Raw genomic sequence first — 27,511 nt, 5'->3', positions numbered from 1 at the left:
TCGTATGTTACCCGGTCGCAACATACCTCAACTCTTCGTTTCCAATTGATGCAGCTTGAAGATATCAATATAATACTCTATCTACATCAATAACACATTCATTTCATTCAATAATATCATTCAAATTCAATAATATAAGTTTCAAATATATTTTGAAACTTTGAAAATTCATATCAAATTCAAATCATAACATAATTCAATTCCGACTTCGAAACTTAGTTTCTTGTCAATTATTCTACCACATATATAACCGACACATAATTCTTCAATCTCAATCAAATGATTAAAATTCTCTAATTATAATAAATTGAGAATAATTTAAAATAACATCACTGTAATCATTTCTTCTTCGTTAAAATCATACACTATTCAACAATCTTCAATTCCAGTATGATTTAACAATTTATCGGATTTATTCCAAAAATCGACGAATTTCAAACATCACCAAAAATATAAAATTTATACCTCAAAACGAAGACCTCGTGTCAACGATCTCAGAACTGAAGTCGGTTCGTCGATTGGATAAACCGATAAGTCGCACGATCGAAAAAAAATCGAAAACTCTATTATTCCTTCTCTCGCCTTTCTCGGTCACTGCCATCAGGTAAATGAGATTCATTTCTTTTAAAATGAATCGAGTCCACCGCCTCAAAATTTTGATTTTCTTTTTTTTTTTATTAATATTATATTATATTATATTAATAAAATAATATAATATAATATAATATAATATATACTATTTAAAATTTTATCGCCGGTATACATCTTTGGACCAGTCAAACGATCCAATTTTCCAAAACTCAAAATATGAAATTCCATATCTTTGAGTTTTCTAGGTCATATCCAAATCTCAAATCATTTGGGCTTCATATGAAAAAGATATGTCACTATTTACCATTTTGCCCTTAAAATTAATTCATTATTTTTCAACTTATCTACGAAAATGCCATCAAAATAAATTGAATATTTTTCAACTTATTTACCAAAATGCCATCAAAGCTATTTTAGTCTCGGGGTCTCACATATCTTTTGTTCCACATAATAAAAATTAAATATTTAAAATGAGTTTATAATGAGCTATAATAGATTTATATAGTAACCTGGGTTAATCATTTTCGTAAAACGAGGACGAATAAGAATTAGTTGATATAGAGACTCATTGTGCAGTCACGCAGGCGCGAGCTTGGGCTCGGACTTGGGGCGTGACAGAATGGTATCAAAGACGGTCACTGGCAAGGAACACCGGGAAATAAGTGCTATGCGACGCAAATTGCTACGTGCATGAGAGTCGCCTCTTGAACCTGCGGGCCAAAGTGTTACATTACGGGAGCCACCTCTTGAACCTGTAGGAGTCACCTCTATATTCTCACCGCTGGTTGATTGAGGGGCCAGACCGCGACCAGGACGCCGCGTGCTGAAAGGAGGAGTGATTGTGATACATCTTGTCGGTAAAAATTAAATATTTAAAATGAATTTATGATGTGCTACAATAGACTTCTATAAGAACTTGAATTAATAATTTTTGTAAAACGAGGAAGAATACGAAGTAGTTGCTATAGGGGTCCATTATGTAGTCACGTAAGGGCGTGACACGTGAACTCAATCTGGTAGGCATATTTGATACTCTTCGGAAGCAGTGATGGATTAAAATCAACCTTCTGCACTAACGATAATTTAAAACACTTTATTTTGAAAAATTATACGTAAAATCCTCAACAAATGACGTAGACGCAGGGGCGGAGGCATGTGCTTGTTTACCCGGGCTAGGGTGACCCAGTTTTTTTTTTTTAAAAAAAATGTATATGTAAATTTTGTATAATTTTAGAATAATATGATATTAGCCCGGGTAGAACAATTTAAAATATTAAAAGATTCTAGAATTTAAAATTTCTGTTCGGGCTGAGCCATATTTCTGGCTCCGCCACTGCGTAGACGTGACTAAAATTTTAAAACATATGGTTGTAAAGGAGATTTAATTTAATATAAAAGGGGTTTCATGCTATAACCACTCAAAATTGATTGTGTTGTAATAAGAAAGACATACTTGATGATGATAGATATTTTGCTAGCTCAACAATCGTGAATTCCATTTCTTTTAGTTTGATAGATCCACCTCATTCACACATTTTAATCGTGTGATAAGACAATGATGATCATAAATTTTAATTTGAAATCTGAAAAAATTTCCTTAAATAAATTATTTTATTAAAAAATGGTTTAATTAATGTTCTTGTAAATAATAATAATAATAGATTTAATAAAAAACAATCATCCAAATTCCAAACTGATGTTTTGGTTTGATTTACAATTTGATCTAATTTCTACTCATCCTCAGTAAATAGCTCTACCATAATCCGGTACCCATATTTAATATAACATAAAACTCCTGTGAGACGGTCTCACGGGTCAATTTTGAGAATCGACTACTTATATGGATCACTCACGAAAAAATATTATTTATTACTTTTTATGTCAAATATATTAATTTTTATTCTAAATATGGACATGATTGATCCGTCTCACGAATAAAGATCCTTGAGATCCTTTCATGAAGGACATACTCTTAATATAAATAGTAAATAGCTCTACCATAATCCGATACTTTAATAATATTTATATTAATTTCTTGCATAATCTCATGACCCCTAAAACAACAAAACAAATAAATCATTAAAGCAAAAAGTAAAAATAAAATAAGTTTTATTAAAAATTTAAAAACAATTTAATAAAATTAAATAAAAATCATAAATTACTTTAAAGTACATTTGATTTACATGCAAATTTACTATACATGAACAATATTTAATATGCGAAAACACATTATATTGTACTAGTTTCTCTGCAATACATAGTCTTCATTGCATTTTTAACTAGTCATTCGAGAATATAGAGTATGTCTCCAATTTGTAACGATTTTGACCATGAATTGTTTATATTTTTTGGAACAAAATATTTCTTCGAATTTAAAAAATTAAGGCATGGATCATATATAATCTATGCACGTAATTTAGATTTATAAAACTAAAATTCTTACGTTTAAAATTCGAGAGTAGATTTATTGTTTCGATTCCTGATTTAATTTGACTGCTAGAACCAAACGGTAATCATATTGTATATAATATGAAATTAAAGCTAGTTTACCAAATCAGAAGAAAATTATGCCCCTTTTTTTAGAAGCTTTTGAAAAGTCACTGGTTTGAAATGGTACCAGCTTTGCGAAAGGGTTCACATACGCATGTAATATAATATATGCACAGTAAATAATTTAATACAAAGTTGAAGTATTTTTTAAAATTTTATAAATGACTGATGCTATTAATAATTAGGAAAAATAAATTTTTTGGTTCGGTAACTTGTTCAATTTTGAGTTTTGGTCAATTAAGTTTTCAAATTTTGATTTCGGAACACAAACTTTTTATTTCAGCTATATACTTTGATTTAATTGCTGATACGGGGAAAATACTTTATTATAATTTAGAATTCACACAATAATATTATATACATATGTGTGCATGAGTCATGAAGAAATAAAAGCTTCTAATCTGAATGGAACTATATATCTTTAATTTAATTAAAAAAAATTGTTAAGTACGACATGTTCGAAGTTCTTTCCACAGAATTCTTTTGACTTCAACCAATGTTTTTCGTAAAGTTTCAAATAAATTTTGATTGTACTCGTACAACTATGTCCCGACTAAATTACATCAATTTAAGATCTAAAAAAAAAGTTTTACATTTACTAAAATTCTCAAATATGAGGTTAAAATAAAACTTACTTGTTTTCCTTTATCCGATTATTTATCCTCACACAGCCTGGTCAACTTCTTTCAAATTTTTTAGTTATAGAACAGGTCTTTATCTTGCTGAACATGTTTTGATGTACTGTCTTATACATAATCTTCTTGGTCACGTTGTCAATGTTAGCTTTCTTTCCTCTGTTGTCGAACATCATTCTTGGTTTTTCGATCATCTAAGGAGCTCCGTTTAATTTGAAATGGTAACAGCAGGCGCAGACATCCATCGAGATATCCTATAAGGAACTAAACAACCAACTAAACAACTTAACAGTCATCAATTATTTGCTATCATTTAAACTCAAGATAATTTTAACTCTTAGGGTGTGTTTGGTTGGGTGGATTAAATAAGGATAGATTAATAGTCCAATATTTATCGTTAAAATTTTAAGATGTTTTAATAATCATTTTGACCCGGTTTAAGATCCAATTTTATTAATCAAATAGTTATCCACAAAATTGGTGATATTTTAACTATAAGTTATTTGTATTTTATTTTAATCATTTTTAAGCCATTACACAGTTTTTGTTAAAAAAATATATTTAAAACTGCCATTACTCAGTATTATATAAAGAAAAGGACTAAAATAGTAAATGAAATATAGTTATTACGCTAACACTTAAATTTAGCCTATTCATAAGACCAAATCGACACTTTTATTATTATTATTATTATTATTATTATTATTATGCAGCCAAAATGTTTGGATGCATGAATAATTTAGATAGAAAAAATGAAAATTTTATTCTCGTAAATTTATTTACTTTAGATTCCAGTTTTATATCTTGTTAATATTTGATTTTCATCGATTGACTTTGGAATATTTTTGTCTTTATTTCTACCGAACCCACTAAATACACTAAATATGGTTTACGTCACATTTATTCTCTCATACGTGGCTCAATCTAAAGAATAAAGCTTATGTTACACTAATAAAAATTCATCGAAACAAAAAAAAAAAAAGCAAAATATCACCAGTATTTCAAATATAAGGAAAAAAAAAAGCAAAATATCACCAGTATGACGACATGCGTCACTCTTATTAATAATGCAATATACATAGGAAAATCTCACCTCTGATTTTATTCATTTGACCTATATTACCTAATCATTATAAAAAGTTAAAGAGACTTAGTATGTAGAACTTTTTTACGTGGTCATCTTTCAAAAGATGATTATTCGCCATGCAAAGAAGTCCAAAAGTACGGTGATTAAAAAGAAAAAGAAAAAGAAAAGAAAAGAAAAGGTTCGGTAACCTACCTCTCCAATAACTGAAGAATTATTTTTACATGTATAAATCAAATTTATTTTCCGACAAATACTCTCAAAAAATTCTGAATTGGTTTTATAAATTGATCTATATAGACTTTTGGTTCTCGGATTCATGATCGATCATATAATCTGATTTTCGTCAAAGGTGTTGATACTGAATCGGATAGTACTGACATGATAAATGAATGTACGTGCATTACAATTCGTCATGCGCTTCACATGGAAAATTTTCGAGATTTTGTGATATGTCATTTTGCATCTATTAACCTCAATCCAACAGTAGATGAAAATGAAATCTAGATAGAATGATATTTTATTTTAGAAAATATGGTTTTTTTACTACTTTTCCTTCCCTAGAAAAATTAATTCAGCGTCTCTTGATCTCATCACAATGGATTAATTTCTTATTTCAAACATATTTTAAGGTTTGGTATTCTCAACAATATTAATCAGATGTTTGTGATCCATGTGGTTAAATACTTATAAAATTTCCGTAGCTTATACCATAGAAAGAACTCATTTAAAGAATAGGGAAAACAGTGAATTAATCATCTAAGTTGTCCTATATTTTCTATTTCTGTCTACTAACTTATCAATGTCGGATTTTAATCAGCGTAACTTTTTTTTTTGTTAGTAATTAGTCATATTTCGCTAGAATACTGTTCATATGAGGTCAGACATATCAACGATTTTCTGATATCATACTAGTATTTTCAGTATCACGTCAGTATTTTATGACGTCATGTCAGTGTTTGTGGGAAATAGGAATCAAAAACCAACAAAAGCTAAAACTTAATTTTGAGAAGTTATAGCACATGACAACTTATACGACGAATTCGAAAATTTTCCCCAGATAATGTTCACTAATGTTAACTTATTCTTCTATTTCCTTCACAAATGTCTTTGCGCGTTGATGACTTTCACTTTATCACATGTGAAATAGAACTACATACAAATAAAGCAAGAAAAACCTGGAAGAAAAATTCAAAACGACACTGACAAAATCGTCTTTGGGAGAGAAAATTTTGGCCTATATTCATTTAAAAATGAAGAAGTATTCAAAGTTCAACCCACGGTTAACCGTCTATAAATTCTTGAGCTTTCATCACCAATATCAGCACCACAAACTTCCTTTCTTGTTTCTGCTCCACATTATCTATAGCTAGTATATATATACTGAAAATATATTTCCAATGGCTTTAACTTCGGTATTTTTCAAGAATCATGGCATTAATTTGGCTCTAGTTTTGTTGATTCTGTTGATAGGAAACTCTTCAGCTCAACTTTCCGCAGATTTTTACTCAAAATCTTGTCCACAGCTTTTCACTACTGTGAAATCTGTGGTGCATAAGGCAATTCAAAGAGAAGCTCGAATGGGGGCTTCTCTTCTGCGCTTATTCTTCCACGATTGCTTCGTTAATGTAAAGTTCCCCACCACTGTATCATTACTTTTTACCGCAAAAGCTATATCAATATATATCATTCTAAATTTCTTACCCGTGCTTTATATACTTAGGTAGAAAATGATTTGTTTGGTCCTTTGACTTGTCCGTTATTGGGTTTTGGTCCAACTTACAAGACGATGATTTTGAGAGAAAATTTAAATATAAATTTGTTACCTAAACTAACAAAATCTTTTCATGTTTCTTGCCTCAATTAAATATTTTTTTATAATATCTAGAATGAAAAAATAGTCTTTTAGAACTAGGTGAAAAAGTGTTATTACAATATGCTTTTGACCTTCTTGCAGTCCATTGTTGAATATCCCACGTTGTGCAACACTCAATACAATCACTAAACTAACGTAGACTTAGAACACTTAACTCACACGATATATATTTTGTCAGGGATGTGATGCGTCAGGTCCTCCTCGACGACACATCGTCTTTCACAGGTGAGAAAAGGGCAGTTCCGAACCTGAATTCAGCCCGTGGATTCGATGTTGTGGACAAGATTAAGTCTGCAGTGGAGAAAGTGTGCCCCGGTGTCGTCTCCTGTGCCGATGCCTTAGCCATTGCTGCACGCGACTCCGTTGTCATAGTGAGTATTATTATCATTGGCTTTTGCCATTCCATGCATGTTTATGAATGCGCGTGATCTATTTCAAATTAATTAATTTGTATTGCATGCAGTTAGGAGGGCCTAATTGGGGGGTAAAACTAGGCAGAAGAGATGCAAGAACAGCAAGTCAAGCAGCTGCAAATAACAGCATTCCCCCTCCAACTTCGAATCTCAATTCCCTTATTTCAAGATTCAATGCTCTTGGCCTTTCTACCAAGGACATGGTTGCCTTATCAGGTTTGGTTTGTTATTTTTTTCGACTAAAAATGCAAGCAGAAGCTCATGTTCCTCCCCAAAAATTTGAGCTCTTCGGATGTCGCATAATCAATAGTTTTATATTTAGTACACCCCGAACATGTATGCCGGAGGCCGAAGAACATTCATCGGAAATTAATATTTGAGACATAGAAATTATTATATTGAATGTTTGTAGTTAAAAAATTATTTGATGAATACGTGAGATGAAGTCTTTTATTGTTAACCCAAATTTTCGTGGCAAGAATTTAATGTATGGAATAGTCTAATAGGCAACAGGGACTAATTAATTTTTGTGCAGGTTCTCACACAATTGGACAAGCAAGATGCACAAGTTTTCGAGCTCGAATATACAACGAAACCAACTTGGATAGATCCCTAGCAAAAACAAGACAAGGGAACTGCCCCAGACCCAATGGTGTGGGAGACAACAATTTGGCACCATTGGATCAGACTCCGACAACCTTCGACAACAACTATTTCAACAGCCTTTTGAACCGTCGTGGCCTCCTCCACTCCGACCAACAGTTGTTTAACGGAGGGTCGACTGATTCGATTGTAAGAACGTACAGTAAGAACATGGAAGTCTTCAAGTCCGATTTCGCGGTAGCCATGATCAAGATGGGTGACATTAGGCCCTTGACTGGATCCAATGGTGAAATAAGGAAGAATTGCAGAAGGCTCAACTAGACTGATTCATCATAGGGTTTTAAAATGTCGTGGTTTTTATAAAGTTGCATCTTTTGATTTCGAATCATACTAGGTGTTTTCCAAGTCTTTTTTTTTGGTTTGGTTGCTTAATTTGTGTGGTTTGAGTGTGTGACAACACTAATTCGGTCTACATTTGAATTTTAATTAGTACTTGTACTACACTGTGTGCTCGCGCACGCGCTAAACAATGGTAATTTTGGACAATAAAATAAGGTTTCTAAATTTTGTGCGGAAAATAATTTTTTTGGTCAACTATCTTTGCAAAATTTGATTTTTGTACTACTAACTTTGAATTTTTCGGCTTTAAATCTTATTTCGTTTGAGTGCTACGTGGCACCGGAAAATTTGAAAAATATGTAAATTTGCGTAGACGTACCGTAAATTGACATACAATATGACAAAATGGATGCAAATTACAAGAAAAAATTGTAATTTTCTCATGCACAATTTCAGTCTGTTTAAAATAGCTCTAGCATAGAACTTAAATATTTGGTCAATTGTTTGTGAAGTTACAGTATGTTACAAGTGTTAAGTCAACAAATTTGAATGTTGGTGATATCTTACATGAATTGTGAGAATTATTGGTTTTTATTCTAAGGAATTCCAATTGATAATTGTAAAAGAAATCATAATATATTTTTCTTACATTTATATATTATACCTCATGAAAATCAAAACATTTCTGAAGTTAATATGTTTATACGCATAATCCGAAACAAATTTTATTAACCAACTTATACGTTTTTTATTTTTGGTCTTGTTGTCGACTGCAAGAAAGATTAAAAAATATGAGATATGGGGATTAATCAAAAGTAAATAATATAGTTAGTTGAAAATATTTTTGAACTATTGTTGTTCATTATTAATTATTTAAATATCATGGCAAATTGTGGGAGTAAGATAAGTCAGATGCTACAATATAAAGCAATGTGGACGTTAGACCAAATCTGGTCACATCTCTATGCATATGCCAAGTTAGGTCATGTTTAAGTCAAAATACAGAAATCTAAAGTACATAAAGTAAAATATTCTCACTAAAAAAAAACTTTAAAACATTATTAAATGTGGTATATATTTGAGGGGGAAAACACAATTAATAGTGGAAATTACATTTTTACTTCTTTAACTTGCACCTTTTTTATTTTTTGTCATGTTATTGATCAATTTATGCTCTTAATCTAGTATATTGCACTTTTTTTTTTTCAATTTTTATTCTTTTCCGCCGGAGCCTGACGTGGTAGTCAGACACGTCAACAATATGACAAAATGGATACAAATTACAAAACAAAAATTGTAATTTTCTCACGCACAGTTTCAGTGACACGTCAACACTCTGATAAAAAAAAAACTAAAATTAAAAAAAAATGATACAAATTAGTGGACTAAAAACATGAATCGCATAATAACATGAAAAAAATGCAAAAAAAAAAAAAATGTAATTTACATGACAAAATATGCAAAAGAAAAACTGTAAAATACATGACAAAATGTATTTTTTAAATTATTAACATAAGTTGGTCTATATATGTATTTGTTCTTATAATTAGTCAATTTTTTGCACCATGACCAAATTTTGAATAATTAGGACTAAACCCATATTTAGTAACAGAATAAATTTTAGTTTTTCCCCCTATATCGTTAAGAAAACCAACCACATTTGAGACTTTGGGTTTCTTGCTTTTGACAAATAAAATTAACAATTAAATTTGCTGATTAATACAATAGGAAATGACATCAGGCATTCATAAAATATAAAATAAATTGGAATAAATATATTAACTGATACAATTAAAATCTTGAATACATATAAGTTAAACATGACTAATGCCAATTTACTTATTCAATAAATGAGACAAACAAATTAATTAAACATACTAACCAAAATAAGTAATATTTCCATCAGTTATGGTGCTAAAGTCAGCAGGGCTAGACGTAACGACGACTGTATTGTACATGGCCGGTGTGATCGGAATGGAGGGAGGAGTTGGTGGCAGTGGCGGTTGAGGTGTTGGTGGCGGCGCAGCGATCGAGACGACGTTTGAGGAGTGTGTTGCCACACTATGAGAATATGGAAGGTTAATTATATTGTCATTGGTTTCACTATATTTGTATTTCAAAATCTCAGCCTTTACTGCGTTTAGTTCAGCTTGTAAAGCTTGAACTTGTTGCTGCAAGGCAGAAATGGTTCCCATGCAACCGTAGATTGGATCCCTTAGCCTTACATTGGCCTCGTAAACAAGACTATTGGCTGTGTCTGCTCTTTGATTTTCAGCTACTTCCTAGAAAGACAGAGAAATTAAATGAAAATAATTAATAAACCACATGATTTTTGAGTAAATATTTCTAGATTCTAATTGAATTAGTTACTGAAAGATGACGGATTTCGCTCTCTCATCTCTTAACATTAATTAGTTAATTAGTCAAAATTTGGTCATTTTTTGCACATATAGAGCACGCTTTTTTTCGACGAAAATCAGATTATTAAGCAAAAAACAATTTATTATAGTAACAATAAATTTAAACTTAATTAGAGCGATAAATTCCAATCTAGATCATTGACTTACGTGATGATTTTTGAAATTTTCGGCTTTTCACGTGTATGATTACATAATTTTGAAGTGGACTAAAGAATTAAGGGTAAATAAATTAAATAATACAGACGGACTTATGTCTTCGGGATGCAAATCAATATATTGGAAAATATAATTTTTAATATGAAGAAAAATACATATAAAAATCAATCTTTTGTATTTAAATGAGCCTAATGCCTCTACCATGAATTCACAGTAAATTAAAGAAGTGAATTGATAAAACGTCAAATACAACTCGGGATTCTATTACAAGAAATAAGGGTAGTTAGTCATTATTTCGAATAAAAAAAATATTCATAGTTATTCGGTTTTTTTTTGACAAAAATTAGTAAATCTTCCTAATTGAAAATACGATTAAATAATATCTTCACGTGTACATTTGTATTCTAATCTTTTCATATAACGTAATCAAATCAAAAAAATTATTAAAAACTTAACTTCGTTTTCTGGGAGTTGATATTTACACCTCATTTAGTGTTATTTACATTATACTTCACGTGTAAAATATATGTCAAATTTATTCACAAATAGAGTGTAAATGACAAGAAATGAATCTTCACATGCACATTTTGTAGTCTAGTCTTTTCATATAACGTAATCAAATTAAAGAAATTATTAAAAACGTAACGTCGTTTTTTGTGAGTTGATATTTACATCTCATTTAGTGTTATTTATACTATAATTCATGTATAAAATATGTGTCATTGACAAATAGAGTGTAAATGACAAGAAATGAAGTGTAAATATCTACTCTTTTTTTAGGCCTAAAAATTTAACTTATACGCACTTTGTTTATAATTCATGTATAAAAAATTTGTCATTAACAAATAGAGTGTAAATGACAAGAAATGAAGTGTAAATAATCAACTCTTTTTTACGCCTAAAAATTTAACTTATACGCACTTTGTTTTTCTAAATAATTTATTTCATTCTCATTGACCAATATCCTAAATCTAATTTATATATCCACCTTGCAAAAATGACCAGAACAAGCTATACTAATTTAGGCATTCTTGAGAACTCAAACAAAAATTTCAAGGATATAAGAAAGAGTTCTTAGGGTTTACGGTTTACCATTAGCATCTTGGAAACATTGCTAGCTCCAAATACTTTGTGAACAGATGCAAACTTTTGAGGCTCATGTGGCGAAAAATATGGAGAAAAGGGACATTCTTGGGAGCAACGTCGTCTCAAAAGCTTGCAGGCAGCACAGGGCGTGACTGTGTTTAGGGTTCCAGCTGGTAGCCCTAGCATATGCCTCCTTCCTTCTCGTGTAGGAGGGAAGACATTGGTTTCTCTCTTTATCTTTTTCGCTATCTCCTCGAATCTCTCCCTGCGAAAGGAATTCGATACAAAACATTTCAGGAAGAAAAATACATGGAAGATGGTATATATTCACCAGATAAATCAAGATTGCAGTTCCAAATGGGGGGCGGATCAAGAATTGTTGGTAGGGGCAAGACGGTTTCGAGGGACAATTTCAATGGATTTTCGACAAAATAACTTGTGTTCTTTAAAAAGTCGCACTTAAAATCGTAATATATCCACCCAAAACCCACCATAGGTGTATAGACTAGTGAAGATCAAGAAATTAAAAGGATCAGTTTCTATTCCCATCAAGGAAGAACCACGAAGATCAAGAAAATAAAAGGGTTGCTCGAATGTGTGAGTAGGTATAGCTTAAAACCAAAAAAAAAAAAGAATCATATATATTTTTGTAGAAAAACCAATGGATGTTTGTTTTTTAATATATCGAATCGCCCCTTTTATTAGATTCCCGGGTGCTCATGCTAAAAATTTAAGAGTTTGGAGGTATTCAACGAATCTGTGTCCGTTGTTGCTTACCTTTCTCTTGACATTCAGGCATACTATCTGTTGATTGACCAAGTAAGAAAGTTTAAGAGAGAAAGAAGGAGAGATTTAAAGGTTGAAGAAAGAAATATATAGAGGGTTAGAGAAAAAGAGTGCTTAAAAGGCAAGAATATTACTAAGAATATGGTCCAAAGTTTCATCTTGGAAATTGGGAAAAAAATTTATGAGAAGAGGATTCAATTTTAAACATTCAGCACCATCAATTGATTAGAAGTTTCGTTAAAAAAAAAAAAACAAGTTGAAAAGACTACATAAATTTTCACAAAATAGCAATTCATGTTTTAATTAAAAGAAATTCTAGAAAATACTGAAAATTAAACATGCATGAAATATAATGACTCAAATTATAATTAATACGAAAATCAAGAAGACGCTGAAAATTAATCGCGCGATTTTTTTTATAAAAAAATTATTCATTAAAATTATTGGATGAGTTATTGATTATATAAAACCATCTGTACTGCCACGCGCGTGCGCGCACATACATGGGTTCCCCTCCTCGTTCGAGTTCCATAAATCGCTTGCGATTTATTGGTCATTAATACTAAGTCAATTTACACATAGAAATAATGAAACACTTAATTTTTTATTTCGTTTTTGTTAGTTATCACAGCAAACTTTTGATAAATTTTTGTCTACAAATGATTTAAATGGTTAAAATCTCCATATAGTACCAAAAAATGTGCTTTTCACACAATAAAAATAACTGATATTGAAAAAAAAAACTCTCGCCTTCGCTTGCGATGTAACGAATGTGTCGATTCTGAGGACATCATAGGAATTAATATTACTCGATTATTTACCATCGATTAATTCTTTTTTATAATTTTTAAGTACTTACAATTGTCACAGTTTTAATAATGTGATTTATTTCATTTTTTATGAGGTGACAACTCTCAGTTATTTTCACTGAAAATGAAGCATCACCTTCAATGTAATGTGCCCTATTTTCTACATTGTGGACTTATTAACATATTCATGCTGATATTTGACATCTCACCCACAGTCTTTTTAATTAATGTGGTTAAAAATCAAATCAATTTTAAAAATTAATTTATAAAATAAGACAATATTTAGAGTTAATTCACAATCAAAACGTATTTTAAAAAACTAATTAGTAGATTTGTAAGTGTTTCACAATAATTAAAAATTGTAAATACTTGACATAGTAAAAATTGATTTAGATATAATAGCTATTTGGTTCTAAGATGAAAGGTTTTGATAATATTGGAAAAACAACAAATTTGTTAATGTAAATTAGCCTATAAATTGAATTTTAATCAATTAAGATAAAAAACAGAGATATCAAAATGAGTTAGATACGACAGACCATATAAAATAAGTGGATTAAATTGAGATTTTCCAACCCTCCAAAATAGCAGACCACCCTGACCGACCTAATGGTGGGTGGCGAGTTTGTTCGTCTCAACCTGTCAAATTATGCATAAAATTGGTCAAGTCGATCCCGTTAATTCGTTTAGACATGTCTATTAAAAAATAAATCTCAATGTAATATTATTTTTTCGCCGGATACTTATGTTCAACATTGCGTGAAAATAGGACTAAAAATATAAATTATACAATATATTGCATAGAATCTATCAAAATTTTTATTCTTCGATTCGAAACTAACTAAAACAATATGCAATTGATGTCGAAAAAGAATAATTCGAAAAGGGGCATATATATGAAGCACTATAAATCTTTCTTTACCATCAAAGCTAAGTTTAAACAAGTTTGGTCGATTTAATGATAAAATCTTAAAAGAATCGAAGTGTTCGTGCAAACTTAGTAGTTTATTGAATTATTACTAATCTAATGTCTAATGGAAGAAACAAGATAGGACAAAAGCAAAGTTTTGCTTGGCTCTGAAATTTTTGGAACGTTATTTCAAGGTGGGTGGTGATGTATGCATGGGAATAAACATTAATTATAAAATAGAATATAAAATTTATAAAATAGTATTTATTTAATTTTATATACATATGGAGTACATATTAAATTATGTAAAATTTGCTTAGACTTAAAGGAAATGACACCATGTATTCTTGTTTGACCCGTATTTTTAGGCAAGTAACCCGCCCCATTGTTTACCCCCAAGTGATATTTTACTCTTTGTTTATTAATTTTTATTTATATATATTCTATTTAATTCTTGAATTCAAGAATTTCAAGGTCTTGGAAGTCCACAAGTCACATATATTTGTCTAGTTTTTAAGTTTCTTAAAACTAATGATGATAGATTTCATAATTTAAAAGATTTCGAGATTTCAGAATAACATATAGTAGCGATATGTAAATATAATTATCGTATATCAACTGATATATGTGCAAATTTTGTGCTACATCACGATAATTACTATATATTTATATGTAAATTGTATATCATCGTCGAATGTATGCGCCCTTAGTGTAGTTTGTGTAGGACTTGTATCTAGTTTTCTATAAAACATTTGATGGTGTAATTATATATCATAGTATATATCAAATCATAAATAAATTCTTGATTTTAATTAGATAGTGATTAGTACGTACCACGACTTCATCTTTTAATAATTGCAAATGACATAGGTTTTGAATATTCTAGTAAGATGAGTTTTTTTTTATTTGTATTTGTCTTTTTAGTAATTGTAAGATAGCTATCACGATCTCCCGTATTTATAAATTATTTCGGAATTCATGAAAATTACTATATATTAATATTATTATTATTATATAAATATATATATTTGCCCTTTTTTACATCATATTGTCATGTTCAAAAGAACTATAAAGAGTCAGCATCCAAATTTACTGTAAGAAATAAATTTACAAATGCTATTGAATAAATTAATACTTTAGCATAAAGAACCCTTGACGATTGGTTATACATATATATATATTCACTCAATTAAATTAAATTAGGTCTTGTATTTATTTTAATCTAATTATTTGTTGGGGTCCATAATAAAAGCTACCAAGCCCCCGCTTATTTCCAAGCCCACAAAGCCATTAGAATGCCTATAAATAGTGCAAGCATTCTCGTTATATGGGGTAACTTTTCATTTACCCATTAAAGTTTTCTTGTCTATGCATTTTTTTGTGGTTGACTTGAGTTTCAGAGTATTTGCGTTAGGTATTTCCAAATGTCGGCAAGAAAAGTCTTTGTATTAAATGCATGTCGGGTCAAAGAAATTGGGCAGAAGAAATGAGCAGACAAACGCAATGCAAAGTTGGAAACGGAAGCTTTTGTTCAGATGAGGAATTGCATCTATAAATAGATGCATTCCTTCATCAATTGGAGTATCCCATTCTCAATCAACATATTGAGTTTTCTCTCTTTCTCCTATTAGTTCTATAATATTTGTGAGGTGTTTTGTTCTCCTGTATTAAGAGAGTGTGTTCTCTTTGGAAACACAGTGAGTGAGTTGTACACCACAAAATATTATAGTGGAAATTCTTTTCATCTTGCCCGTGGTTTTTACCCTAATAATTTTTAGGGGTTTTCCACGTAAATCTCGGTGTCCAATTTATTCTTTATTTTCGGGTTTTATTATCTCAAATTCCGCACGTGGGACCAACAAGTGGTATCAGAGCCTTGGTTTAAAATTTCTTAAAATTCTGAGTATGCTCTGTGGTTGCAGCCTAGACTGATCTTCCACATCAGAAAAGATTTTTTGAGATTTTTTATTTAAGGCGGGATTATTTTGTCCGGTCTACTAAAATTGTTGTAGACATAATGGCGGGAAGGTACGAGATAGCAAAGTTCAACGGAAGCAATTTTATGCTGTGGAAAATAAAGATACAAGCAGTTTTAAGAAAGGAGAATTGCTTGGCGGCTATTGGAGATAGACCGGTGGAGATTGCGGATGATGGAAAGTGGAATGAGATGAATGATAATGCTGTTGCCAATTTACACTTGGCTATAGCTGACGAAGTTTTGTCAAGTATCTCTGAGATAAAAACAGCCAAAGTTATCTGGGATACTCTGACAAAGATGTACGAGGTCAAGTCGCTACACAACATGATTTTCCTAAAGAGAAGGCTTTATACTCTTCGGATGGCGGAATCTTCATCGATGACCGACCATATCAACACACTAAATACTCTATTTGCCCAACTCACTTCCATGGAGCATAAAATAGGGGAAAATGAACGTGCAGAGCTTCTACTTCAAAGTCTACCAGATTCATACGATCAACTCATCATCAACATTACCAACAATATTCTGATGGGCTTTCTAAGATTCGACGATGTCTTAACTGCGGTTCTCGGAGAAGAAAGCCGGCGCAAGAATAAGGAAGATAGGTTGGTATCCTCGAAGCAGGCAGAGGCGTTACCGATGATAAGAGGAAGATTTATGGACCGTGACTCCAGTGGGAGCCAAAGACGAGGTAGATCAAAGTCCAGAAGTAAGAAGAAAAATATTTACTGCTTCAAATGTGGCGGTAAAGGGCACTTCAAGAGAGAGTGTACGAGTATCGATAAAAGTTCTCAAGGAAATGTGGCCAGTACTTCAGGCAGTGGTGAAATATTATTCAGCGAAGCAGCAACAGTTGCGGAAGGCAGGTACAAATTTTGTGACACATGGATAATGGATTCAGGAGCGACGTGGCATATGACGTCTCGGAGAGAATGGTTTGATCATTATGAACCAGTCTCAGGAGGATCTGTATTCATGGGAAATGATCATGCCTTGGAAATCGCTGGGGTCGGTACTATCAAAATTAAAATGTTTGATGGCACCATTCGCACCATACAGGAGGTACGACATGTGAAAGGACTGACGAAAAATCTTTTGTCCTTGGGGCAATTGGATGACATCGGGTGCAAAACTCGCATCGAGAAAGGGATCATGAAAATTGTGAAAGGCGCGCTTGTGGTTATGAAGGCGGAAAAGGTTGCTGCCAATCTGTATGTACTTTTGGGAGAAACACACAAAGAGGCAGAGCTAGCTGTTGCATCAAATGGTTCAGGAGAAGAATTAACAGTGTTATGGCATAGAAAGCTCGGGCATATGTCAGAACGAGGTTTGAAAATTCTCTCAGAACGGAAGCTGCTGCCGGGACTAACAAAAGTGTCACTACCCTTTTGTGAGCATTGTGTTACCAGTAAACAACACAGATTAAAGTTTGGCACTTCTACTGCCAGGAGCAAAAGCATATTGGAGCTGATTCATTCGGATGTTTGGCAAGCACCGGTTGTATCCCTAGGAGGAGCGAGATACTTTGTCTCGTTCATTGATAATTTCTCTAGGAGATGTTGGGTGTTTCCAATCAAGAAGAAATCAGATGTTTTCCAGGTCTTCAAAGATTTCAAAGCGCGGGTTGAACTTGATTTAGAAAAGAAAATCAAGTGTCTGAGGACTGACAATGGAGGAGAATATACCAGTGACGAGTTTGATGCATTTTGTCAACATGAGGGCATCAAGAGACAGTTCACGACGGCTTACACACCTCAACAGAATGGAGTGGCGGAGCGGATGAACAGGACCTTGTTGGACAAAACAAGAGCTATGTTGAGGACTGCAGGTCTAGAAAAGTCATTTTGGGCAGAAGCAGTCAAAACCGCTTGTTATATTATCAATCGTTCTCCTTCAGTGGCGATTGATCTGAAGACTCCGATGGAGATGTGGACCGGGAAGCCGACAGATTATTCTCATTTGCATACATTTGGAAGTCCGGTGTACGTTCTGTACAATGAGCAAGAAAGATCGAAGTTGGATTCGAAATCCAGAAAATGTATCTTCTTGGGTTATGCTGATGGAGTAAAGGGGTTTCGCTTGTGGGAACCTACTGTTCACAAGCTTGTCATCAGCAGGGATGTTATCTTCGAGGAAGATAAAGTAAAGGGAGACAAAGGCACACAGAATTCAGAAACTACTATATTTCAGGTGGAGAATAAGACAGACGAAGGTCAAGTTTCTTGTGAAGCAGTACCAGAGCACGAAGAACAAGAACATGTTGAGTCTGAAGTTTCCAATGTGAGGCAGTCAACTCGAGACAGAAGACCACCAGGTTGGCTTTCAGATTATGTCACTTCTGAAAGTAACATTGCATATTGTCTATTATCAGAGGATGGTGAGCCATCCAGTTTCCACGAGGCTACTCAAAGTTCGGATGTATCCTTATGGATGATAGCAATGCAAGAAGAGTTGGAGGCATTAGACAGAAATAAAACTTGGGATCTTGTTACACTACCACGAGGGAGAAAATCCATTGGAAACAGATGGGTCTATAAGATCAAGTGTGATGGCAATAACCAAGTGGAGCGGTATCGTGCTAGATTGGTGGTAAAAAGGTATGCTCAGAAAGAAGGCATTGACTTCAATGAGATATTTTCTCCCGTGGTTCGACTTACAACAGTCAGAGTAGTGTTGGCATTGTATGCGGTGTTTGACCTACATCTAGAACAGCTAGATGTGAAAACGGCATTTCTTCATGGAGATCTTGAAGAAGAAATCTATATGCTCCAGCCAGAAGGTTTTGCGGAAATAGGCAAAGAGAACTTGGTTTGCAGGTTGAAGAAATCTCTGTACGGTCTCAAACAAGCGCCGAGGTGTTGGTACAAGAGATTTGATTCCTATATCACGAGCCTTGGATACAACAGACTGAGTGCAGACCCTTGTACGTATTTCAAGAGGTCCGGTGATGATTATATCATTTTGCTGTTGTATGTGGACGACATGTTGGTAACAGGCCCCAACAAAGATCATGTCCAAGGATTGAAGGCAGAGTTGGCTAGGGAATTTGATATGAAGGACTTGGGACCAGCAAACAAGATTCTAGGGATGCAAGTTCACCGAGATAGAAGTAACAGAAAGATTTGGCTTTCACAGAGAAATTATTTGAAGAAAATCTTGCAACGCTTCAACATGCAAGATAGTAAGCCAATTTCGACCCCTCTTCCTGTTAACTTCAAGTTATCCTCCGAGATGTGTCCTAGCAGTGAAGCAGAGAGGATGGAGATGTCTCGAGTACCGTATGCATCAGCAGTGGGAAGTTTGATATTCGCTATGATCTGTACAAGACCGGACATTGCTCAAGCAGTGGGAGCAGTTAGTCGGTATATGGCGAATCCTGGACGAGAGCATTGGAGTACTGTTAAGAGGATCCTTAGATACATCAAGGGTACCTCGAATGCTGCATTATGTTATGGAGGATCGGATTTTACACTCAGGGGCTATGTCGATTCAGATTATGCAGGTGATCCTGATAAGAGGAAATCTACTACTGGTTATGTGTTTACAATTGCAGGGGGAGCAGTAAGCTGGGTTTCAAAACTGCAGACAGTTGTGGCGTTATCTACAACAGAGGCAGAATACATGGCAGCTACTCAAGGTTGCAAGGAAATAATATGGATTAAAAGGTTACTGGAGGAGATCGGACACAAACAAGAGAATGTTTCTTTGTTTTGTGACAGTCAGAGTGCCTTGCACATCGCAAGGAATCCAGCCTTTCATTCCAGGACGAAACATATTGGAGTGCAATTTCACTTTGTGCGGGAAGTAGTAGAGGAAGGAAGTGTGGATATGCAGAAGATCCATACGAAGGGCAACATAGCTGATTTTATGACCAAGCCAGTGAACATTGAAAAGTTTGAGTGGTGCAGATTCTCAAGTGGTCTAGCGGAAACGTAAGCAGCAGGGAATGGCAAGATTGAAAGGATGTGTGGAGATGTGTTTGATTCTCAATCAAATCTCCAAGTGGGAGAAATGTCGGCAAGAAAAGTCTTTGTATTAAATGCATGTCGGGTCAAAGAAATTGGGCAGAAGAAATGAGCAGACAAACGCAATGCAAAGTTGGAAACGGAAGCTTTTGTTCAGATGAGGAATTGCATCTATAAATAGATGCATTCCTTCATCAATTGGAGTATCCCATTCTCAATCAACATATTGAGTTTTCTCTCTTTCTCCTATTAGTTCTATAATATTTGTGAGGTGTTTTGTTCTCCTGTATTAAGAGAGTGTGTTCTCTTTGGAAACACAGTGAGTGAGTTGTACACCACAAAATATTATAGTGGAAATTCTTTTCATCTTGCCCGTGGTTTTTACCCTAATAATTTTTAGGGGTTTTCCACGTAAATCTCGGTGTCCAATTTATTCTTTATTTTCGGGTTTTATTATCTCAAATTCCGCACGTGGGACCACACCAAATGCTTCTAACACTTTATTTGTGGCGCGGATGACAATCTACTTCATTTCTTCTCCAGGTTCGCAGGAGCGACAACTATGCTATCGTTCGCATGAATCTTCCAAATTTGGATATCGATTTTATTTGGCTACGTCCTTGGACAATTTAGATCACTTCACTAATTTCAAAAGAGAGAATTCAAATTTGGGTAAATTCATAAATTACCTCGCGAGTCAAGAATGACGAAATTACAACACTATAAACCTCACAAAACCACACATTGTCGAGTTGTCAAATGAATGATATAAGTATGCCTGCAAATGCGCCCTCCGACGCCATATCAATTTAGCAGATGGCTAAGTAAGCCCCAAAAAAATTGAATTTGATCGACGTCACTACCTTGGTCAACATGTCATGTCTTCCAGGTAGAATGCACCCTAACTCAGCCTTCCGAATCACCTTGAACGACCCCTCCTATTTAGGATCCAGCTTCTTCACCTCTCCTGCATACTGCACTTTCTTTAACACACAATGACATTGATCATAAACCTACCATTCTCATAGGGAAGAAACCAGTAAAAAAACAATTTTATATTATTTGGGCTAATCTTGTTAAACTATTTAAAATTTTATATTTTATAAAATGTTTAAGACACATGTAAAACATCTGGGACTTTTTTTGTCTTATATTTTTAAATATATCTTATATTATTTAGAAACAAGTCACTGACATCGAAAATGTCCTTTTAAAAAGTTGAATCTTTATTTTTTGGTCAGACTTTATTAAATTTACATAAAAAAAAATTATTTTATATAAATATTTAGTATAAAAAAATATACTCAATAAACTCGTACTCCATATATTAATTAGCAAGAAAGTTAGGGTCAAAGGTGTTCCGTCAATTGAAATCGGGATCATCACTTAAAAATCAGAAGAGAAACTATTGTTTTCCTGTTTTTATATTATATTTCAATGCTTACTATAATTAATTATTTCGGTTTTCTACTAGTAATTTTAAATATAACTTTAGTTTTATTTATTTATTTATTTGAACAAGATACGACATATTTAACTATTTGAAAGAAGCAATTCATACAAAAAAATCTTTATGTGAGATTCTGTATATTCTATATTTTATTATCAATCTTTATTGTTTCGTCATTGAGATTCATGTCAGTTCGGATTATTTTTTAGGTTTAGATATTATTATTTTTTTCTCTTTCTCAAAAAATTGAGATGATTGAAGTTTTTTTTATATTTGGAATCGTGTTAGGTCTAATTGCTATTACTTTAGCTGGATTATCCATCACTGTTTTTATATTGAAACCGAAATCGATGACTTACAGAACGATGGCAGTTCTTAAAAATCAGAAACTCAAACTTGAATCAAGTGAAATCTAAATCACATTCGTATGGAACTGTAGTCAATCGGAATTGTCGATCGATCTTATAATCGAAGAAAATTTGATTCCCGGCTGAATGAACAAGGGTTTAGTGTAAAAGAATACCGGACACTGTTGATTCTAAAAACATACAATGTAATTTATATAATTAAATTACTCAATTTATATAAATTAATTTAATCCCCTATTTTATTTACATCTTAATGAAATTAAATTAAATTAAATATTCGTAATTTACGATCGAACAAGGGACCCATTTTGGGGGTGGGATGGGGCGCTGAAAGCAGATGAGATTTCTTCCCCTTATCTTCTTCCACATCATCCATCTCTTTCGCTGCTCCCTTAAAGCTTCACCATGAAAATATAGATAATCAGCTGAGTGGAAGCAGTTTCCAAGATTTGTACGGGGATTTGATACTTGGGATTGGAGGAATTTTCAATTTCCAGCTAGGAAATTGAGTTGGAGAGAAAATGGCTTGTGTTTACGGCTGCTCAGTTTCTTCAATCTCTGCTAAATTCAACTTCACCCCGCTTTCAAATAAAAAACCCAGATTCATTTGCTCTGTAGCAGGTTATATTATCTTCCTTATTCGAATTTTCTATCCGTTTATTGATGATGATGATGTTCGGTTTGTTTTGTACTGTTAATTTGTGGATTAATTTTGTCCTGATAAATTACGAGGAATACCGGGTTTTACTTTGAATTTACTGATTCTATGCTTCTTTAGGGACAAATAAAACTTAATTGGATATTTCAGAAATTAAGGTTGACAAAGGTCTGATAACATCACTGGGAGCAAATAAGGACTTGACAATCCTCCAAACTTAGTTAGTGTCTCAATTTTAACATGGTATCATAACTTAGGTTCTACCGTTAAATGTTACTGTCATACTTGAACCATTCTTTCTGTCCATAGTTGGATCATTCGTACACTTCATGCTTTAGATGACCATTTTTGGGCGTGAGGTCTCAATCTTAACAACAAATTCTTGGATGTCTATTTGTTTCCGGAATGTTAAGTATTGACTCTGTAGCGGATACTTGCACTTTAGATTAACAATCTCTACTGACTTTTTTCATTATACTTCTCTAGCCACTTGTTTGACATTGTTTTTCCTCTGGTCGGAGGGTGGATTATCCGATAGATTTTTATATGTGTTGTTTCATTTCTCGATTAATCATGTATCTCATCATGGTTGCAAATGATGGATGTGTATAATATTCTGAGTTTTTTGTTGACAAAACCTTACTTTAGTCAATTTGTGTCTAATCTTGCAGGGGCTGTTGCCGAACCAAAAGCAATCAATGCCACGGAACCTTTGTTACTTGATGCTGTACGTGGGAAAGAAGTAGAGAGACCTCCGGTTTGGCTTATGAGACAAGCGGGGAGGTACATGAAGGTAGGCTTTTTATGACTGATTAAACTCGTGCTTTTTATGCTACATATCTTTATCTTACTAGGCTAGCCATTGTGTTTGCTCTTCGATGGCATTTCGTTTGAATAATATTGTATTAGCTGAAAGTATGTGGACATATAAATATGGAAAGCATTAACTTCGTAGAAGAGTGAACTGATATAAATGCGTTCCAACCGCAGAGACAGCCCTATGTCTGCTCACTGCCTATGATATTCATATATAATAGTGCATCAAATTGAAACTTAAAAGAGAAATGTTCACATATTTTGTTGTTTGCATTTTCCAATGAGAGTAGCCATTTCAATCGACTTGAAAAAAACTCTTTTTACACTAGGATATTTCAGTGTGGTTCCCACTTTGGAATTAATGTTTCGTTCAAAAGATTATTTGGACATGAAGAAATTGATTTTCTGAATTGTAGAGGTTTTCTGTTTTAATTTATTTAAGATTTTTTATGCTTTTAAATTCATAGTTGCCACCCTAACACAAAGAAAACAATCTTTTCAAATAAATGAGCCTAATCTATTTATAGTTTTCTACTGTACTCTTATTCTGGCACATAACCTTTTTATTGTTCTCAAGTTGTAAAGATATGCTAAGAAATTCATTTCCATTATGCTATCAAACTCTTCATTGTGCTCAAAATTATGACTTCAAAGCAGAGGATTTAAATAATAAATTCATTCAGTACAAGCACAATTGCACAACCTAGATTTTTATACTATTACAAGATCTTATCATTACATGTGTAAACTCAAATGGTTTTAAACGATCATTGGAAATTTTGATCCTGGAAACTTCCTCGGTATCCTAACCAATGTATCAGTAATGACTAACGTTTTGAAGGCAATATAATTATCCAAGATTAGGTAATTGCGTCCACATAAAGAGTTGACTTTCCACAATAATATGGTTGTGGAACTGATAATGAAACATCTTTATGTGATCATGTGTGAGCTAACCTTAAACAGTTCTTAATTATTTGGATCTAAGAAGATACTTGCTAGTATGGCTTCATGATCTAGTCACAGTCTTCTATTTTGATACTGAACCTGGAGTTCTTTGCCTTTCCTTTTTGTAGAGTTACCAAACCCTCTGTGAGAAGTATCCATCCTTCCGTGAGAGATCAGAAAATGTAGATCTTGTGGTGGAAATTTCCCTTCAGCCATGGAAAGTGTTCAGACCAGATGGAGTAAGATGTTTTTGTTGAAGACAGTACTTTTACAATAAGCAATTTATTCATGGGATCTTTATTACCTGATCCACACATTCCTTCTCTTTGTTGTCTGTAAAAGTTCCATATATTAAGTGTCGGTATTAGATTGAGATAAGCTTTAGTTCCATATGAAAATGACCAATTTTTTATAGACTGAGAACCCAATTCCAAGTTCTGTGTTCCTGCTCATACTTAACGAATTATTTGCTATATTTCAGGTCATTTTATTTTCCGACATTCTTACTCCTTTGTCTGGTATGAACATACCATTTGATATCGTAAAAGGTAAGGGTCCTATCATATTTGACCCAATTAGATCCGCTGCTGATGTTGAGAAAGTGAGAGAATTCAATCCTGAAGAGTCAGTTCCATATGTTGGGGAAGCTTTAACTATCCTGCGAGAGGAGGTCTGACTACTCTGTTCATTTCCGTATATTATCATCATTGTTCGATGAAATTATCATTTATTATAATTTATTATAACATTACACAGCATTCTACCTTATAATTTAATATAACATTACACAGCATTCTATTTGATGAACGGTTGAATGATATGACTTAGTTCACAATTGAACAAAAGGAATAGAGTGAACGTCATAATTTACTTAAATGTTTCTGTCCTTTCGCCTTATGCCTTAAAAAATATTGACCAAGATATTCTCATTCTTTCCAGGTAAATAATGAAGCTGCGGTTCTTGGTTTTGTCGGCGCTCCTTTCACCTTGGCTTCTTATGTAGTTGAAGGAGGTTCTTCGAAGCACTTCTCAAAAATAAAGAGATTGGCTTTCTCAGAACCCAAGGTGTAGATGTTTGCTGATAGTATACCAATCTTCAACATGGTATCTGACTTATCTGAAAGAGGGATTTTGTTAGGATCTAAATCTCCTAACACAATTTATCCTGCAAATATTGACTAGTAGAAAAAGAAGACATATTTGTTTAATATGAAATATTGAATATAATCTGATAAATATCTCAACCAAGGATAGAATCTTTTTACAGGAAGAATGCACTCACTCTAGTAGAACAAAACACAATAAACATGAATGAATACCCATCTCCTTCTGTCTCGTCTAATTTATATTATTGCCTCCTAATCCCTTTCCTCTTCTCCAAGTTGTTGGTTCTAGAATTCTCTTGACCCGATTTATCCAGGCCCGTGATAATAACCCCATCATTACTTATCCAGCCCAATTTTCTGAAGTACCTAACAGATTTTAATTTTCTTTTAAAACACTGGACGATTTTCACTAGTTTTCCAACTGTGTTAGAGGGTATTCCTCTTTCTGAAGGGTGTTCTCTAGCACACAACAGATTTTGATCTAATACTCATAAACCAGAGTCTAATAAAATGGTGATGATGAATGGCTATTAGATTTTAGGCAATTCATTTTATTCTACTTGTTGAGGAACACTGTTTTTTGCTACAATTCCGCGTGTTCTGATTAATAAGGTGGGGTGATTCTCGAACTTAATAGGCAGTGTCTTGAATTTGAGTTATCTTCTTGTGTTTATGACCTATTGATGCTTTTGTTGGGAATTGTGCAATGGAAGGGACTATACCTAATAATGATAAATGAGTGAAAATCCTGTAGACTAGGACGTCGCCGGCTTCTCAAATCTCAATGGTGGACAATATTACAATCATGCATTGGCTCTGTGATGAATGATGAATTTGTTGATAAATTTTAGAAGCTCTTCTACCTTAAATGCTTGTCTTTTGGTCTTGGGTTTTCATCTTGAGCTTATGGTTACAAGGTCGTCTATATCTCGGTGCTTTCCAACCAAGGAATATGTGTACCGAGTATTGATCAATTACTCATTTAACTTATGCTTTGAATATAGGTCCTTCATGCACTACTTCAAAAATTTGCAACCTCCATGGCGAAATATATTCAGTACCAAGCAGACAAGGGAGCTCAAGCCGTTCAGATATTCGATTCGTGGGCCACAGAACTTAGCCCCGTAGATTTCGAAGAGTTCAGTCTACCTTACCTGAAACAAATAGTAGAAACTGTGAAACTCACCCATCCCGAATTCCCACTAATTCTTTATGCCAGTGGATCAGGTGGCCTAATTGAGAGACTACCACTAACCGGTGTAGATGTTGTTAGCTTGGATTGGACAGTGGACATGGCTGAGGGAAGGCGTCGACTTGGCTCCAACGTGGCAGTTCAGGGTAATGTGGATCCTGGTGTTCTTTTTGGCTCAAAAGAATTCATCACTGACCGTATACATGATACTGTGAAAAAAGCTGGTAGAGGGAAACATATACTGAATCTTGGACATGGCATCGTAGTAGGTACACCTGAGGAAAATGTTGCTCATTTCTTCGAAGTTGCTAAAGGTCTTAGGTACTAGACATAGGTACAAGGATCGAGGATGGGTTGTGTTCGGACCGGCTTTTTTGTAGGATTATTTGATTCGTTTTTCTGCATTTTTGCTATTTTAATGCAGCTTGAATATGGGAAGAGTTTACCGGAAGATTATGGCTATTGCTATTTTGATTGTGAACCCATGTAGTTTTATTTTGTGTAACATTTAACCTATGAAATTTAGTTGTTTTTTCTAAATATTTCCAGGTTCAGGTTTGGCCAACCATTTCTTCCCTTGACATGCAATGTGTGCATATGTATGAAAAGTTTTAGTGCTAAATATTTTTTTGTTATTGAATAATTTTTTGTTACTTTTAAATTTATGGTTTTTTACTATAATTTTTTTAATGCCAGTAGTTATAGGATCATGTAAAAATTTAAAAGTTTAGATGAAAATTAAAATATAGATTAGTAATTTAAAAATATT

General features: G+C 33.2%; 3 protein-coding genes across 3 annotated transcripts; 2 read left to right on the top strand and 1 right to left on the bottom strand.

Annotated features, from left to right (window-relative positions):
* The first annotated feature begins 6,162 nt into the window (after positions 1 to 6,162).
* On the top strand, positions 6,163 to 8,310 carry LOC140807367 (peroxidase 4-like). Its single transcript, XM_073164179.1, is given in 5 exon segments — positions 6,163 to 6,488; positions 6,915 to 6,929; positions 6,931 to 7,107; positions 7,200 to 7,365; positions 7,685 to 8,310. Coding segments are annotated over 5 exon segments (975 nt in total). The 5' UTR covers positions 6,163 to 6,260; the 3' UTR covers positions 8,074 to 8,310.
* A 1,566-nt stretch (positions 8,311 to 9,876) lies between these two features.
* On the bottom strand, positions 9,877 to 12,653 carry LOC140808169 (LOB domain-containing protein 15). The gene is made up of 3 exons (XM_073165217.1): positions 12,531 to 12,653; positions 11,760 to 12,018; positions 9,877 to 10,373 (listed from the first exon to the last, which is right to left on the bottom strand). The coding sequence occupies exons 1-3, from the start codon at positions 12,542 to 12,544 to the stop codon at positions 9,969 to 9,971; spliced, it is 678 nt and encodes a 225-aa protein (XP_073021318.1). The 5' UTR covers positions 12,545 to 12,653; the 3' UTR covers positions 9,877 to 9,968.
* A 9,686-nt stretch (positions 12,654 to 22,339) lies between these two features.
* On the top strand, positions 22,340 to 27,307 carry LOC140807098 (uroporphyrinogen decarboxylase, chloroplastic). Its single transcript, XM_073163779.1, has 6 exons — positions 22,340 to 22,643; positions 23,352 to 23,473; positions 24,573 to 24,683; positions 24,926 to 25,114; positions 25,384 to 25,509; positions 26,555 to 27,307. Exons 1-6 carry the CDS (start codon positions 22,544 to 22,546, stop codon positions 27,068 to 27,070), a joined length of 1,164 nt encoding a protein of 387 aa, XP_073019880.1. The 5' UTR covers positions 22,340 to 22,543; the 3' UTR covers positions 27,071 to 27,307.
* The last annotated feature ends 204 nt before the right edge of the window (positions 27,308 to 27,511 follow it).

This window comes from Primulina eburnea, chromosome 12 (assembly GCF_022965805.1).
Source record: "Primulina eburnea isolate SZY01 chromosome 12, ASM2296580v1, whole genome shotgun sequence".
Classification (NCBI taxonomy): domain Eukaryota; kingdom Viridiplantae; phylum Streptophyta; class Magnoliopsida; order Lamiales; family Gesneriaceae; genus Primulina; species Primulina eburnea.
This window is presented reverse-complemented; position numbering and strand designations above follow the sequence as displayed.